The sequence below is a fragment of the Mya arenaria genome, chromosome 2, assembly GCF_026914265.1.
Source record: "Mya arenaria isolate MELC-2E11 chromosome 2, ASM2691426v1".
NCBI lineage: Eukaryota > Metazoa > Mollusca > Bivalvia > Myida > Myidae > Mya > Mya arenaria.
Genome location: NC_069123.1, coordinates 61711411 through 61728686, shown reverse-complemented (window position 1 = coordinate 61728686; position 17276 = coordinate 61711411). Strand labels below are relative to the sequence as shown.

General features: G+C 36.2%; 1 protein-coding gene across 1 annotated transcript in view; it reads left to right on the top strand.

Annotated features, from left to right (window-relative positions):
• The window catches only part of LOC128204273 (phosphatidylinositol 3,4,5-trisphosphate 3-phosphatase and dual-specificity protein phosphatase PTEN-like), a 33049-nt gene that overhangs the window by 4324 nt on the left and 11449 nt on the right, over positions 1 to 17276 (top strand). Inside the window, exons 2-5 of the mRNA XM_052905684.1 lie at positions 542 to 724; positions 1087 to 1171; positions 15464 to 15508; positions 16585 to 16759. Of these exons, the coding sequence (XP_052761644.1) occupies positions 649 to 724; positions 1087 to 1171; positions 15464 to 15508; positions 16585 to 16759 (381 nt within the window). The 5' untranslated portion in view covers positions 542 to 648. The remainder of the gene's footprint in view (positions 1 to 541; positions 725 to 1086; positions 1172 to 15463; positions 15509 to 16584; positions 16760 to 17276) is intronic.

Here is a 17276-nt window from a genome sequence, read left to right as displayed (position 1 = left end):
TTAAAACATCAGTATCGTTCTTGTCATTGTTAGCGTTCTCGTAATGCAAAAACTTTAACCTTGGCAATAACAAATGGTTCAATATTCTTATGAAAAAGACTAGATGCACACATATACAGCGAGGCCTGTAATTCTGGCTTGAATACATGTAGAGTTATACCCCTTGTATGACTATTATAAATAGACCAGTGTTGATGTTAGCCCTGTTACGCTCTTGTTTGGTATTCTATTGCACTCTTGCTGTTAAATTTGAACAATTTTCCAATAATATTAAAAAAAATGTTTGAAAATTATCAAGGAATGGAATTCTTGTAATAACTACTTGATTTATTTTCTTTGCATTTCAGCTTTCTTTCTTCCTTGTGTATTCTTGATTTCTTTTACTAATAAAGACGTGAAGTTATTTGTAAAGCATGCTCACATGACAAAATAAGATTATCATGATTCATTTGTGTTTAAAAATATTACTACAGTTACTTTATGTTATAAGACGACATACTTTTGTGATCATGTGTTTAATGTTCCAATAATCTGTTTTCAGATGAGAGTGGCTAGATGTGACAGTGGAAAGATGTGATTTTCAGAGAGTTCATATTGATCCAGCAAGGCACTATCTGTTTCTGAGTGTATTAGTGAAAAGAAAGTACTATGTCCGTTTTTAAGACTCTTGTGAGCCGCAATAAGCGACGCTATACGGAGGATGGATTCGACCTTGACCTGACTTGTATCCTTTTGAAATTCTTTGATTGAATTCACTTAAAAGTGACACTGATTCATAATAATATGACTTAAAATATTTTTGTCCTATGTTACAAAATTGAATAGACTATGAGCAGTAGAAAGGCCATTTGTAATTTAGATACTTTTTTTATTGAGATCAGCCATTTATTATTATGCAATGACTACAAATAATGCAAATTGTAAATAACACTGCATGTTTCATGATTACAGTCAAAACAGTTCCTGTGTTTCATTCGTTGATTTTTCCTTGTATTGAAAGTGATAATAATGACAGGTACCATTTTCAAAGGTTCAGATACTGTTGGAAAGAACAGAACATTTAAAAAGGACCTTGACATTGTTCAGATATTTACCCGAATATTATAGCAATGGGCTTTCCCGCTGAGAAGTTAGAGGGTGTGTACAGGAACCATGTGGATGATGTGCTTAGGTAAGACGCTTGTCAGATATATTGGTGAGCAGTAGAGAGGGAATTGGGACTTTTCAGGGATCAATAAGAAACTGCCCACTGTACTTATGTACAAATATTTTCGTTTTCTATAAAAAACAAAAAGTAAATTGATTTAACAAAGGAATATATTTATTAATAATTTAAAAAGACCTGTTGAACTAATATAAGAGAATTTCAGAAAATATATCTTGCCTTCAACCATTTAATTGAAAAGAGAGACTTTCATCAATAATTGTGTAATTGGGTCACACGAGTATGACTGTTATATAATAAAGCTCCCCATTGTGGGCGTTTGTTCAAACCACAAGATTGTGACATAACCATACTCCAACTGTTATATTATACATTATACATGGTTTATGCTGTGTTCCATTAGTGTTCAACTGCTATGATTTCTAACATAGTGATACTTGTGATACTCATTGTATGAAAGGCTATATGACCATTCTTTTCAACAAGAGTATGACCAAGCAGAAAGTTGAAGTTTAAGCGATTGTCAGAAACCAAGTACGATTCTTGATTCAAATGAACTTCCCACAGGAAATTATTATATTTTAGATATTAATAAAAGTGCCAAGTGCATGTTTAAATGTTTGATTCACTTGTTCATCTTTATGTCAGGAAATCTGGAAGCAATGTCTGTGGTGTGTATTGATTTGATTGAACAGGTGATTTAGATGTGGAGATTGCTGAGAAAACTCCTGTAAACAGTTTCGTCTCTTCCTGCCTCGCCTCTCGAAATGTTGTTTACTTGCAGAAAATCTTCTTAACCTCAGCTGCTTCTTTCATTGGAGTGGGAATATAAGTTGAAATGTGTCCATTCTCCTGAATCATGGGCATATTGAATAAGGAACAATGTCATCTGTTTATACAATTGTTTAATAATGGAACTTTTATAATGAAGTATATATTCCTATATTTATATAGTTTGGTTAAAATGTCGTACCCTATCTTTGACATGTATTTTGTTCTACTATTTAAACATGTATTTATCTGGCTTGAGCAGGATTTCTGGCTTTTGGGGTGGCACATAATTAAAAAAAATAAAAAAATAATAAATTCTCGCAATTACTTGATTGATGTGATTCATTCCACTTGGTACAGTTAAGTACTGCCTACTTATATATATACGTAAATGGTTTATCATTCCGGATTTATTCAAAAGCTGTTGAAATAAGCAAAGGTACTTTCATCATCTGTTGTCCTTAGTGTTGATCAGACTTGTGATTAAAAATGGATACACTATGGCCCGATTTCTCGAAACTTCTTAAGCTTAATAGGCTTAAGTAGCTTATTTCAATTAGCTAATATACATATTCTTAAATTTAACTTTTCTGAAAGGAAAATGGTTTATTGTGATAATCATAAATTTAATTCCTATATAAAGTATAAAAGTGCTTAAAGAAGTTAATATAACCCAAATATTTGAAGAACAAAAATAGCGAGCTTAGCTTAATCCTGTTATAAAGGACTTAAGAAGTTTCGAGAAATTGGGTCCATATGAAGTTCAAAATGTCTTGACTATTTAAGGAATGTTTTATTTGTATTTATTGATATATTTCACCAATTCTCATTTTTTTCATGAGGTGATAAGTGTAAAATTATAGAAATTGAAATTATATTCAAAGTATAAAATTTCATTTTATCTTTAATATGTCTTGGAAGAAATATCTTTTTGAATCCCTCAGAATATTCCCCCATGGCATCTATGCACTTTTTTAGCCATGATTGAATCCAATAAGAAAAGGCCTTTATAAATCTTCTGTTGGTACACTGGAATGAGGCACCTCCAATGACATTGCACATATTAAACTTCACTCAACCTACGAGTTATAATTAATCTTGTGTTTTTGGAACATTGTATTTTGTTAGATTCTATATGTCATATAAATGCATAAAATGCCGTCGTCTGACATTTCCGAAGCTTGAATTGAAACTGTTGAAGACATTTTTCATCTACTAAGTCTGAAATTGTAAATCCTCATCAGTGAACCTGATGCTAATTAATTCTGCAGGTTATGGGGTAAAACTATTTCCTATGCTCACTAAAATAACTGTTATTAGTTACAAATTGAAAGCACATGTCTTGCCTCATCATGAATTGTGTGTACCTGTTGAGAATATGAGGAATTTTCCCACGCTGCATCTGGATGCACCTGACGGGGAGAGTTTCTTCAATGACAGGAATAAGACGAGTGCCTGCTGATTCTAGATTAGTGTAAAAATCATGCCAAAGAGTTATTTCAATTATTGAATCTTCAACCCCTACTTGTTATTGAAATAAGTTTCAATATATCCAATTCAGTTGTTCCATTGAGGTTTCGTGCCTGCAGAGATACTTGTAGCAGAGTTTGATGAAATAGATACTGTCACAGAATGTTGAACATTGTTACAGAGAGTGATGCTGGCGAGACACTGTCACAGAGTGTGAGGCATTCTCACAGAGATTGATGTTGGCATGACACTGTCACAGAGTGTTGAACATTCTCACAGAGAGTGATGTTGGGGAGGCATTGTCACAGAGAGTGATGTTTAGGAGGCATTGTCACAGAGTGTGAGGCATTCTCACAGAGAGTGATGTTGGGGAGATACTGTCACAGAGTGTTGAACATTGTCACAGAGAGTGATGTTGGGGAGGCATTGTCACAGAGAGTGATGTTGGGGAGACACTGTCACAGAGTGTGAGGCATTCTCACAGAGAGTGATGTTGGGGAGATACTGTCACAGAGTGTTGAACATTGTCACAGAGAGTGATGTTGGGGAGGCATTGTCACAGAGAGTGATGTTGTGGAGACATTCTCACAGAGAGTGATGCTGGCGAGACACTGTCACAGAGTGTTTAACATTGTCACAGAGAGTGATGTTGGCGAGACACTGTCACAGAGTGTGAGGCATTGTCACAGAGAGTGATGCTGGCGAGACACTGTCACAGAGTGTTTAACATTGTCACAGAGAGTGATGTTGGGGAGGCATTGTCACAGAGAGTAATGTTGACGAGACACTGTCACAGAGTGTGAGGCATTGTCACAGAGAGTGATGTTGGGGAGACACTGTCACAGAGTTGGGGCATTGTCACAGAGAGTGATGTTGGCGAGACACTGTCACAGAGTGTGAGGCATTGTCACAGAGAGTGATGTTGGGGAGGCATTGTCACAGAGAGTGATGCTGGAGAGACCCTGTCACAGAGTGTGTGGCATTGTCACAGAGAGTGATGTTGGGGAGACACTGTCACAGAGTTGGGGCATTGTCACAGAGAGTGATGTTGGCGAGACACTGTCACAGAGTTGGGGCATTGTCACAGAGAGTGATGTTAGGGAGGCATTGTCACAGAGAGTGATGTTGGCGAGACACTGTCACAGAGTGTGAGGCATTGTCACGGAGAGTGATGTTGGCGAGATATTTACACAGAGTGTGAGGTTGTTGAGGCATTGTCACAGAGAGTGATGTTGGCGAGACATTGTCACAGAGTGTGAGGTTGGGGAGACACTGTCACAGAGAGTGATGTTGGCGAGACACTGTCACAGAGTGTGGGACACTGTCACAGAGTGTGAAACACTGCCACAGAGTGTGAGACACTGTCACAGAGTGTGAGACATTGTCACAGAGAGTGAGACACTGTCACAGAGTGTGAGGCACTGTCACAGAGAGTGAGGCACTGTCACAGAGTTTGAGACACTGTCACAGAGTGTGAGGCATTGTCACAGAGAGTGAGGCATTGTCACAGAGAGTGAGACACTGTTACAGAGTGTGAGACACTGTCACAGAGTGTGAGGCACTGTCACAGAGTGTAAAACACTGTCACAGAGTGTGAGACATTGTCACAGAGAGTGAGACACTGTCACAGGGTGTGAGACACTGTCACAGAGTGTGAGACACTGTCACAGAGAGTGAGGCACTGTCACAGAATGTGAGACACTGTCACAAAGTGTGATGCATTGTCACAGAGAGTGAGACACTGTCACAGGGTGTGAGACACTGTCACAGAGAGTGAGGCATTGTCACAGAGTTTGAGACACTGTCACAGAGTGTGAGACACTGTCACAGAGTGTGATGCTGGGTAGAGTCTATTACAGAGTGTGACGCTAGGAAGACACTCTCAAAGAGTGTGTTGTGGGGGAGACACTGTTACATTGTGTGATGCTGGGGAGACACTGTCACATAGTGTGATGTCGGGGAGACACTGTCACAGAGTGTGATGTTGGGGAGACACTATCACATAGTGTGATGCTGGGGAGACACTGTCACAGAGTGTGATATCGGGGAGACACTGTCACAGAGTGTGATGTCGGGGAGACACTGTCACAGAGTGTGATGTAGGGGAGACACTGTCACAGAGTGTGATGCTGGGGAGACACTGTCACCGAGTGTGATGTTGGAGAGACACTGTCACAGAGTGTTAAGTTGGAGAGACACTGTCACATACTTTTCATACATTTTTTTAACCTGGTTGCTTTTCAGTTTTACTTCTGGTTGACATTACATTACTGCTGAGTACTTGTCTTCATACGCAGTTCACAAACATACAATTATATTTAAACCTTAACTTCCTTCATTTAAGAGCCTTTTGATATGTCTTCAATAGGTTTTGATATCAATCAAGGCGTATTAATATGAGGTGAAAAATGTTTATCTTGTTCGTAGTGTCCAGGCCACTTAAACCTTAAATGAACATATTGAAGAGTGTCAAAATTATGATCTGATAACTTGTTTTGTTGTCAGCGTTTCAGTTTTACGTTAAATAGTGATTTAACTTATGAACTTACACGGCGGGGAATCCACGTGACCAAATGGTAGGTTTCAGTGCAAGATGGCTTCACCAAAACACTCGAGCCGAAAATCAAGGCAATACATATAATTATAAAACTTTCTTTATTTTTTAACATAGCTTATCATATGCCCACCTACCTAGTGTGTATTAGCATATCCATGTTTTCCTTGAAACTTTAACCGTTCTCGAGAACACTTCTGCAATGATTCCAAAATGTACGAAATCCGACTGGTAGGTTACAGTTACATTTATCATTTTGGCTCGGATTTAGCAGAAAATGAGGTTGTAATTTGGGAAAATCGCATAAAACACTTAAGTTTTGTTTAAACATAACAGGCACATGCATTTGGCAACGAATATTTTAATGATTTTAAAAGATATGAGAACGAAAAGAAAATGATAGGTTGCAGCTCCGATTTTTGAAGAGATAGGTTGCAGTTCCATATAAAGGTTGTCGTCTGGACTGCAAATTATGTAATGTGATTGTATCACTGATATTGTATACAAGCATGGAGGAATTGAAATGTGACAAACTGTTTTTATTTTTATGAATTAAAGATATATATATATATATATATATATATATATATATATATATATAGGATTATTGAATAATATCACGTTTAATATATAAATAAATGTTAAACATCCTGATATTATATACACGTCGTGTATATAATATCAGGATGTTTAACATTTTTATTTATTTACTGCCGATATATTATTATGTGAAGTATTATGGATACAACTTTTCTACCACCTCAGATAAGTACATCCAATAATTTAACCATGCTAGATATTCTTATCTTGCCCACGGGCAAGGATAAAATGCCCGTATGGAACTCCTTTTTAATGGTCACCACATTGTAATTATCTCCCTTGTTGAAGATTGTCGTCTGTAGCATCATGGAAACCTTGTCTTGTGGCAATATTTAGAATGCTAGTTAATTATTTCTCGCTTCGAATGTCACCATAAAACAGTTTTCACGCACCATTCAAGAAGTAATGGTTCACTCTCCTTAGAACTATTTAAAGACCGATTTTACTATTGATTTAATCTGAATCACTGCGCGCATATCCATGGCAACCACGAATTATCTCATATTCATACGCAATTATTTTCACTATGCACAAAAGAGTTCCAGCAAAAAACTCATTTTTACTTAATTATTTTAACTGAGGTGGGAGAAAAAGCATCTACCATAGCCACTCGCGGATGAAAGAGTAAACCTCGTTTCCACAAAACACCCTACGCTCGGGTCGGAATGAACCTATCTTATACTCTCGGCCATGGAAGAAACTTATAATCTTTATCCTGATCAAGTGTTAAAGATTTCATAGTTGAAGTTACCTTTAGGTTAACACAAGGTTTAATAAATAAAAAATACCAATCACTTGGTTGGTATTTGTTCATTTAAACAAAGGTGGTCTCAATTGGTCCGAAGTTGTTCAACACGGCGCATTAATCGAAAGCTAACTCTTCAATATCTTACATCATATTTTTTCTAGTACTGATATTAAGTCAGGTAATGCATGTTCATGACACAGAAGGATTATAACAGCGACGAATGTAGTTTTATAATTAAACAATGGAGGAATAAGCTAGGTTTGAACCACATCATCCTGCGATTAAACAATATTTTTACATATAAAATGCATGTTGCCATTGAAAACCAGTCGAGTTTAATTCGTTGATCTTGTTCAAACGCAAGCAACAAAGTTAAACGTTATACTTAACTAAAATGACAAACATTGCCTTTCATGAGTTCTGCTTACATGAACTGGTGACCAAATATGTATTACATGTAATATGTAAGGAGCGATTTAAAAGTTCAAACGTAAATGGGTAATAAATATATATAGCTTTATTTCCCCTATTTTCTGGAGATGTACATGGTATATGGTAATGCATACATAAGCATGAATATTTACAAACACAATACAAATTTGATAGTACATAGTAATGAAAGAAAGTCACAGTAACATAAATTGCGACAAGTTTGTTTTATACGCATTAAGTTGGTCTCGTTTATAATTTATAATCTGCATACAAGTCTGATCTTACAAACGATTAAGAACAATGATAATGCATCGGCTAAAATCAATAGACTGTTTCCTATTAATTTAAGCAATATTTCTTCGAAAGCGAAATAGAAATAGCTGTTTAAGGATTAGCTCATTTTGTCGAGTGGCATTGTCATTGGTTAAGTGCTCTCATCTAAATGCGTCTTAGTTTAACACATCATTGTATAATTTAGCACAGTTCATAAGGAAGTCCGGGTATAATTGTACATGGAGTACCTTTATCAAATGTTCGTCGATTTTGCCAAGTGTGTATATAATGAAGGACTGTCTCGATATCGTACTAAGTAAGTCATACATCGGTCCACTCAAACCTTTAATCGCCACCAGGAATAAAAGTCGCGAATAGCTATTGTTATTTGAGCAACACTCGAACATCAAGTGCTCGAGCTCATGGCTGCATTGTCGATGGCATAAACGGCAATCGGCTGGTCTGGGGGACGTTGGCAGCAAAGACATGCTAGCAGCTTCATGAGGGAGAGGTTCTCGGGACGAGCTCTCGCGACGGACCACACACTTGATAGGCACAGATGCGGATGGATCTGTTTAAACAGATCAAAGTCAGAGCTTGTGTCCATTCTCGCTTTCCATGCATTCACTTCGTGGTTGTAGACAGCTGTTTTGCAGACACCTTTCCAGATGTACTTGTTTGGGAATGACACTTTGACTAGGTTCAATATATAATATTATAACACACACACACATATATATATATATTAAAGCTAAAATTTCAAATGTAAGAACGGCATCAGCATAACATGAACTTTTTATTATGATATTTACAGTGAAAATGGATATATTTGTCGTGTTTTTTTTTTTTTTTATGAGAATGGCACATGAGTCTTTTCCGATGATCTTTGTTGGAAGCTGTTTCGACAAATTTCATCTAGCCTTTCCCAACGTACACCTAAAGTTTCCCTTTGTGTTGCATTTCTGTCTGTGGGTGCTGTCGCTTTCTTTCTGCGTGAGGCCAGTCTTGACCTCACCTTGTGATCAAACGAATGCTCACTGAACACTTCTTTTGTTCTGTTGTATCGCTGCCATTTTTTTGGTTGCCTGCATTAATTTCGTTTAGGTTGATCAAGGAAAAGACTCTCTTATTCGTGTCATTGGTCTAAAAGATAAAAATGCATTCCATATGATATATCGAAAATTGCAAAACATCGATTGACACGTCATACAATAAAAGTATACTGGTGTGCAGATTTTATCACAGATAATGGTTTAACAATTCAACTCTAAACGTGTAATATATCAATTTGTCACAGAAAATAAATCATTAATGATGGTAACCTTATAAATTTGTAAGCAGAAAAATCAAAAGTATAAAAACAGCAGTCTCGATGTGATCTTCAATGATTTTATAATTTTAGATGATGTTATAACTATGTAAAAAGAACATGGTATAGAAAAATATTAGTTGAGTTTTATGGGAACCTATATGTTTGGCTTGAACACTAAAACTAAGTCAAAGAATCTGCAATCCAGACGGCAACCTAAATATGGAACTGCAACCTATCTCTTCAAAAATCGGAGCTGCAACCTATCATTTTCTTTTCGTTCTCATATCTTTTAAAATCATTAAAATATTCGTTGCCAAATGCATGTGCCTGTTATGTTTAAACAAAACTTAAGTGTTTTATGCGATTTTCCCAAATTATAACCTCATTTTCTGCTAAATCTGAGCCAAAATGATAAATGGAACTGTAACCTACCAGTCGGATTTCGTACATTTTGGAATCATTGCAGAAGTGTTCTCGAGAACGGTTAAAGTTTCAAGGAAAACATGGATATGCTAATATAAACTAGGTAGGTGGGCATATGATAGGCTATGTTAAAAATTAAAGAAACTATTATAATTATATGTATTACCTTGATTTTCGGCTCGAGTCGAGCGTTTTGGTGACGCCATCTTGCACTGAAACCTACCATTTGGTCACGTGGATTCCCCGCCGTGAACTTAGAAGAGATTTTAATTTGCCTGCATTATTTTGACATCATATAATAAATTGTTTTTGGTAACAATAGGGTCTCTTGACAGAATGGGTGGGAAAGAATTACGGTAAGGTTTTCTCAAATGAAATGAAGTATTTTTTAACAATTCTGGGAAGAACGCAGTTGTGGTGGATAAGTTTTGGTTTTCACACACTTGGGAACCAGCCCAACTGCTTCAAACCCTGATTATGACATAGATCACGCAATTCATTCCTTTAATATACCAAATGATACTAAGTGCTGATTCTAAGTTTCTGTTAGAACATGTTGAATTCTTAGTCTGGTCTTGATTAAATCTTTAAACACATGTGCTAATTGCTGAAACTATGGGAATTGAGACTGCTGAAATAATCATCAAAACTGCTTAAGCACAAAATACTTATCAGATAGAGGGAGAAATTGAAAAATATGATTAAAGATTATATATTTGATAGGAATTGCAAGTATTTCTGCTGGGAAATAAAGATAATTTCTCCTTGGTCCTTGAAAACAAAAGTTGATTTATTCCAATGTATGTAACATTCCTGCCATTTGATAAAAGTGTGGCTCTGAACTATATTTTTGGCCCCCTCTGAACTCTCATACAACATAAGATTGATGAAGAAGATACTGGATGCTGTATTCCAACTGGAAGGGATGTAAGTTGGAGAAGATAATATCAGGCTTCCCATTTATTGCTGTAATCTGTCAGTCTGTAATCTGTTGGGCTTTTATTGTAAGAAAAAAAACTGATGATGATTTGTTAAACAAATGATGTTGTTTGCTAAACTTTGGAGGATGGCTTGTGTTCGCAGGTGTGCTTAAAACGAGATTACAAGGACGTTAAAATGTTGCTGACTGCTTTTCTTACTAAATGCATGTTTACCAAGCAGTTTTCCAGAAGCTAATGATGCTCCTTTACATTGGACAAGAATGTTCAAGCTGTAATCTAGAAGGTATGGTCCATTACATTGGACAAGAATGTTGAAGCTGTAATCTAGAAGGTATGGCCCTTTACATTGGACAAGAATGTTCAAGCTGTAATCTAGAAGGTATGTTCCATTACATTGGACAAGAATGTTCAAGCTGTAATCTAGAAGGTATGTTCCATTACATTGGACAAGAATGTTCAAGCTGTAATCTAGAAGGTATGTTCCATTACATTGGTCAAGAATGTTCAAGCTGTAATCTAGAAAGTATGGTCCATAACATTGGACAAGAATGTTCAAGCTGTAATCTAGAAGGTATGGTCCTTTACATTGGACAAGAATGTTCAAGCTGTTATCTAGAAGGTATGGCCCATTACATTGGGCAAGAATGTTCAAGCTGTAATCTAGAAGGTATGGTCCATTACATTGGACAAGAAAGTTAAAGCTGTAATCTAGAAGGTATGGTCCTTTACATTGGACAAGAATGTTCAAGCTGTAATCTAGAAGGTATGGTCCATTACATTGGACAAGAATGTTCAAGCTGTAATCTAGAAGGTATGGTCCTTTACATTGGACAAGAATGTTCAAGCTGTAATCTAGAAGGTATGGTCCTTTACATTGGACAAGAATGTTCAAGCTGTAATCTAGAAGGTATGGTCCATTACATTGGACAAGAATGTTCAAGCTGTAATCTAGAAGGTATGGTCCATTACATTGGACAAGAATGTTCAAGCTGTAATCTAGAAGGTATGGTCCTTTACATTGGACAAGAATGTTCAAGCTGTAATCAAGAAGGTATGGTCCTTTATATTGGACAAGAATGTTCAAGCTGTAATCTAGAAGGTATGGTCCTTTACATTGGACAAGAATGTTCAAGCTGTAATCTAGAAGGTATGGTCCTTTACATTGGACAAGAATGTTCAAGCTGTAATCTAGAAGGTATGGTCCTTTACATTGGACAAGAATGTTCAAGCTGTAATCTAGAAGGTATGGTCCTTTACATTGGACAAGAATGTTCAAGCTATATCCTTGGTTGGTAATTGGTAAACTTGACAGGAGCCCTAAGTGTCATTGACGTGGCACCCATTTGTAATACATCATGTTTGTGAATACATGCATCTTTAACCTTTGACTTTGAATTGGGATTAATGACAGCTTTCTCTGTATTGCAGTTCCTATGTAAGGAATCACATGAGTTTTTTTCCTTCAGAATTTGTGTAAAATTAGTCTCCCTCAGGATCAAATATGTGCATATAAACATACATGTGATAACGTCCCGGACGTCCGGGATTGTCCCGGAAATCGTATCTCTGTCACGGAGTCACGGAGGGTGCATGTTTGTCCCGGAAAGTCATAAAAAAAAAACGAAAAAAATAATCTCGGAATCGGAATCGATTATCTTAATTTTACCAATGTAAGTCAGCTATTTTGCCTGTCCGGGACACTGGTCGTAAAACACAGGACATGTTGACACTAATCCGTTAATTGGTACGTGTGTCGTCGAGGTCATCGTCAATCACCCGATAATTTGATCTATCGGCCTATTGTTGTGCTTAACGAGTGGGGGAGGGTTCTTGTATACTAATTCATTGTTTTCATGTGGATTTGTTTGGTCTTATGAATGATAGCTTTTAATTGATGAATTGATATTTTTCACACATTTTACCAACAAACGAGCATGAAGGTATAAAGTTCAAAGAAAGTGACAAAATGAGTAAAAAAACAAAATTAAAACACGGAAAACATCCCATATTCCTTTCAAATTTCAAAGTCGATACGTCGTTATACTTTAAAAAACTTACGCGTGTATAAGGAATTTTAGTGTTTTGACCTTTTTTCCGAACTATCGTGTGTATTTTTACGCCGAAATAAAACTGACGATATGGGGTTTACAGGCGGTTATATAGAGTGCTTTAATCACGTGACCATGGTAAGTCACGTGATCGCTTTATACAGCCGATTGTTGACACGTCTCTATCAAAATTATATGCAACTCCAAACGGAAAAAAAGCTCATCGACTGGAAAATCTTCTTTATCGTCTGGAAAATATTGTGTGTCATAAATTGCAAACGTTTTAAATGTGATGAAAAAATAAATATTTTGTAACGCATGTTCTCAAAAGCGCGGGAAAACAGGTGCCCGTATAGTTGTTTATTTCCTGTTTTGATGAAACCGAAAGTAGACTGCATATCCTCCTGGTTAGCACTTCATTTAAAGCCTGGGAAAATATCTGGTGGTTTTATTTTTTCAAGAAAATGCAGAAAAAAACAACCATGTCAAGTAAAAAATACGTCTTGGCAGTCAAAATAGGTACATTTTCCCGACGTTAAAAACGACTAAAATAGCCCCAGATATGCTATAGAATGCACCACAGACGTTCCCCATTTAAAAAAAAATACGGGGGGGCATGCCCCCGGACCCCCCTAGTGTGCGTTGACATTACGACGAGTGTCCCGGAATCGACCCAAGAAATTATCACATGTATGATATAAACCGAATACCAACATCTGGAGGTGGGGTAAATTTACCCACATGGGTATTTCGTGTCATATAATTGCAACAATAATTCTTCCATCAGTGATACATATTATTTTGGCAGGGTAATACAGTTAATAATTGACAAAGAACACAAAATAACATTAAAATAATTTTTTATAAGAACAACTGTTTTATTATGACAAACTTTTTTTATATTTCTAGAAATGGGACTGAAATGTTTGAAATACAATGTTAATGAATGATTTTACTATTTTATCTCCAAGTTTCATCTGTTTTGATACTCATGTACAGTGGAAACTCACTAAACCGGACAAGGTCCGGACTGGGCAAAAATTCCCGTTTAGTGAGGATTCCGGGTTAAGTGAGGATTTGATGTACGGAGTAAGCTTACTCAAAATATTGACTGAGTTAACCTTTAAAGGCTTTTGTCCTCTAGGGACAGTTCAATTCTCCGACATTTAGACGGAGGTTCAGACATGATTAAAGCACTTGCAAAAGTGATAAGCATAATGAAACATTTCTGCGTTTTTATAATCACCCTTTTTCTAAGTCTTAAGAAATAAAACAACTCGCGTAATTTAATGCTTGTTTAGTATGTTTGATAGTTTAATTAACGCACCGCTCTAATTTGATTCAATCATAGAAGTCTTTAGAAAAAACAACACTTCAAAATGATCACTAAATAACCGTTTCTAGTTCTTTATTTTCTGCAACAAACAAATTAATGTTTCAATCAATTTTCTTTTCACAAGTTTGATTATCATTTGGTTATCGCGCGACAGTCAATCCACAGCGCAGTCATCATCATTATCAATTATCGAGTTAACACAACATCACAGGTGTAATATTTAACGACGCACCAGCTGTCAAAACAAAGTGACGCGCGATTCGCGAATTCCTAATACACACAATTATTTTGACATGTTTGAACAAATAAACGTCCGGTTTTGTGAGGTAAAATTACGTTGACAATTAACAAATTTTCTCGATTTTTTGTCCGGTATCCAGAATTTCGGGGTTCCGGTTTTGTAGGGATTTTTTTACATTGAAAATAGAAGGGGAAAACCGGGACTCTGAAAAAAGTCCGGTATCCCGAGGATTCCGGTTTTGTGGAGATCCGGTTTAGTGAGTTTCCACTGTACTATAAAAAATGGAACACCAAACTTTTAAATACTTTGAATTAAAAGTTTTCACACTCCCATTTCAGCTGCTATTTTTGAAGTTATCAAAAAAACATCAGAAAGTACTTCCTTTACTTTTTTCCTTAAGTTAGAGTTAGAGTGGTATTAAATACAGATATTGATGTCATTTGTTAGTATTATAAATATTAGCTTCATCTTTGTGTCCTCAAAATATTCAGTGTTCTCAATTGCCACATAAATGTGTCCATGGGCTAATGTTTGGCATAAATACATTTTATTCTTGTAGATTTATTGAGAAGAGGTTATATATTTAGACATATTCTTCCCACGTATGAGGAAGTATTCTTCCCACGTATGAGGAAGTATTCTTCCCACGTATGAGGAAGTATTACCTGCTAGGTGTTGTATGTACACATGTTACCTGCATGTAATTGTCATATGAACACACAGAATATAACTGACCTAAACCATTGATATCCATGCATGACTCATGCAATTGAAACTTGTGAAATGTATTTTGGTATTTTGGGTGGTAATAAAATTCTGTTATGGAATACTTAATAAGGATTGATACCATTTACTTTTGCAAGTTACATAATATAGAATGTTCAATATGGGGATTGAAAGCAGACAGGTTTTAACTGCTTCTTTGTCTAATATCTGTTAAATTTCTTTCCTCGAATTATAACAAGGTAATGTATGGTAAAATTTAATCATCACTGTATTGTTTCTACGCCTTTCATCAGTCTAGGAAGAAATAAGTTTGCTACAGCTTCATTGTGTTCATGTATTTCATAATGATCATAGAAATACTGTAAGTCCATCTAGTGCATTAATTGTTTGAATGTTGTTAAATAGAGAAATCTCTTTTTTCAGGTTTCTGGACTCCAGGCACAAGGATCATTACAGAGTCTACAACCTGTAAGTACTGTGACCATCAGGAAATATTTATTAACTCATCTGTTTTGTCATCTGTTTTGTCATGTTCATGATGCCTTGCTTATTATAAGCCTTGGTGTCAGCTGTACAAAACTTTCACCTTGACACCTTTCTTTGTTTAAAAAAAGGCAGCCTGGGGACTGGGGTAGTTTAATGTTGACTTATATAACTGCAAGACCTAGAGCGTAATTATTTGGCATGCTGCTCTGCTAAGAGGTTCTCTACCAAATTTGTCCAACTCATGCTCCTCAGTCATTGTTCGCCATGCCTAAGTGGTCACTTGTTTTACCTATAGACTAAAATTAGGAAAATATTGAAGAATCTTTTCTCCAAAACTGCAATGCCCCTAGCTGAGATATTCACTGCATAAAATTGTATAGTTGTCGTTTACCATCTTTCTTCAAATTACCTTATTTCCATAGCAACCATCATTTTCATAAGCATCCTTGGCTCTCAAAGCAACAAAAAATTCCTTGGCAACAATCTTGTTTCACAGTGACCTATGCTTTTCTTGGCAGCAGCTTGCTGCCCTACCGTCCAACTCTTCCCTTTACAACCATGGACCTCCTTAGCAACCATCAAATTCATTAGCAACTACATTTCTTCTTGCTTTCTTATTAACCATATCATATCACTTAGCAACACTGGACTCCCTTAGCAGCTGCTTTTTGTCTGAGCAACAAATTACACCCTTGGTAACCAATGTCTTTCTTGGCAACAGCTTGCGGCCCTAATTTCTCCAGGTGAGCAAAATAGAGCAATATTGACCCTATTGTTATCAAATAGTTTACTACTAAGTTATTCTGCAGTTGCAAAACCAAATATATCTAAAAGTGAACATAATTTATTCATACCAATGTAACAAGTGCCTGCTTAAAATCACAATGGTGATGATGTCATTACACTTAGTATCCGGTAGTTGAAATCCTTATGTATTAAGTGTTAATGTATTGGTATTAAAAATAAATTGGCATGATTTCATTAGGACTCACAAATAAGCGTCATAATTCAGCTGATGATTGATTAATGCTTATTACATTTTCTTACTATCATTGCAGTTGTTCTGAGCGAAACTATGACGGGAGCAAATTCCATAATCGCGTTGTGCTATTTCCGTTTGATGACCACCACCCGCCACCTATCGAGCTTATACAACCATTCTGTGAGGACCTGGACGCGTGGATAAGGAAGAGTGAGGGCAACACCGCAGCCATACACTGCAAGGCTGGAAAGGTCTGAGACATTGGTCTAAATGAAATTCGCAAGATTAACTTTGTCTTTCGTTATTAACATTGTCAAGATATACTTTGCTTTAAACCATTACCTTAGTCCTCAGTGTTGCTGTTCAATAATAATGAATTACCAGTAATGACTCTTTAAAGTTTGGTTTTGATTCTTGAATTGTGACATTGAAGTTGTCACCAAATTTGGGATGCAACAGATTTCCATAGTTTCAAAGAAGAAATCTCTTGGCCTGTGGCTTAGAGTAATGTGTATGCATAACAAATATCTCAGAGAAAGCCAATTAAATTTTAACATTTATAATGAATAATTATCCGTCCTTTCTTTAACCAGGCTTAAATTAAACCTTCATGCGCATAAATTTTTCTGCTCAGTCGCAGACAAACAATTGCTCTTAATTTCATTTTATTGTCCCATTTTTTATTGTATTCAAACATGAAGGCCTCACTAGTCTTTGAAATAAGAGCTTGCACTAGGATTGACTTCAGCCTGCTTTGCCATTTACATC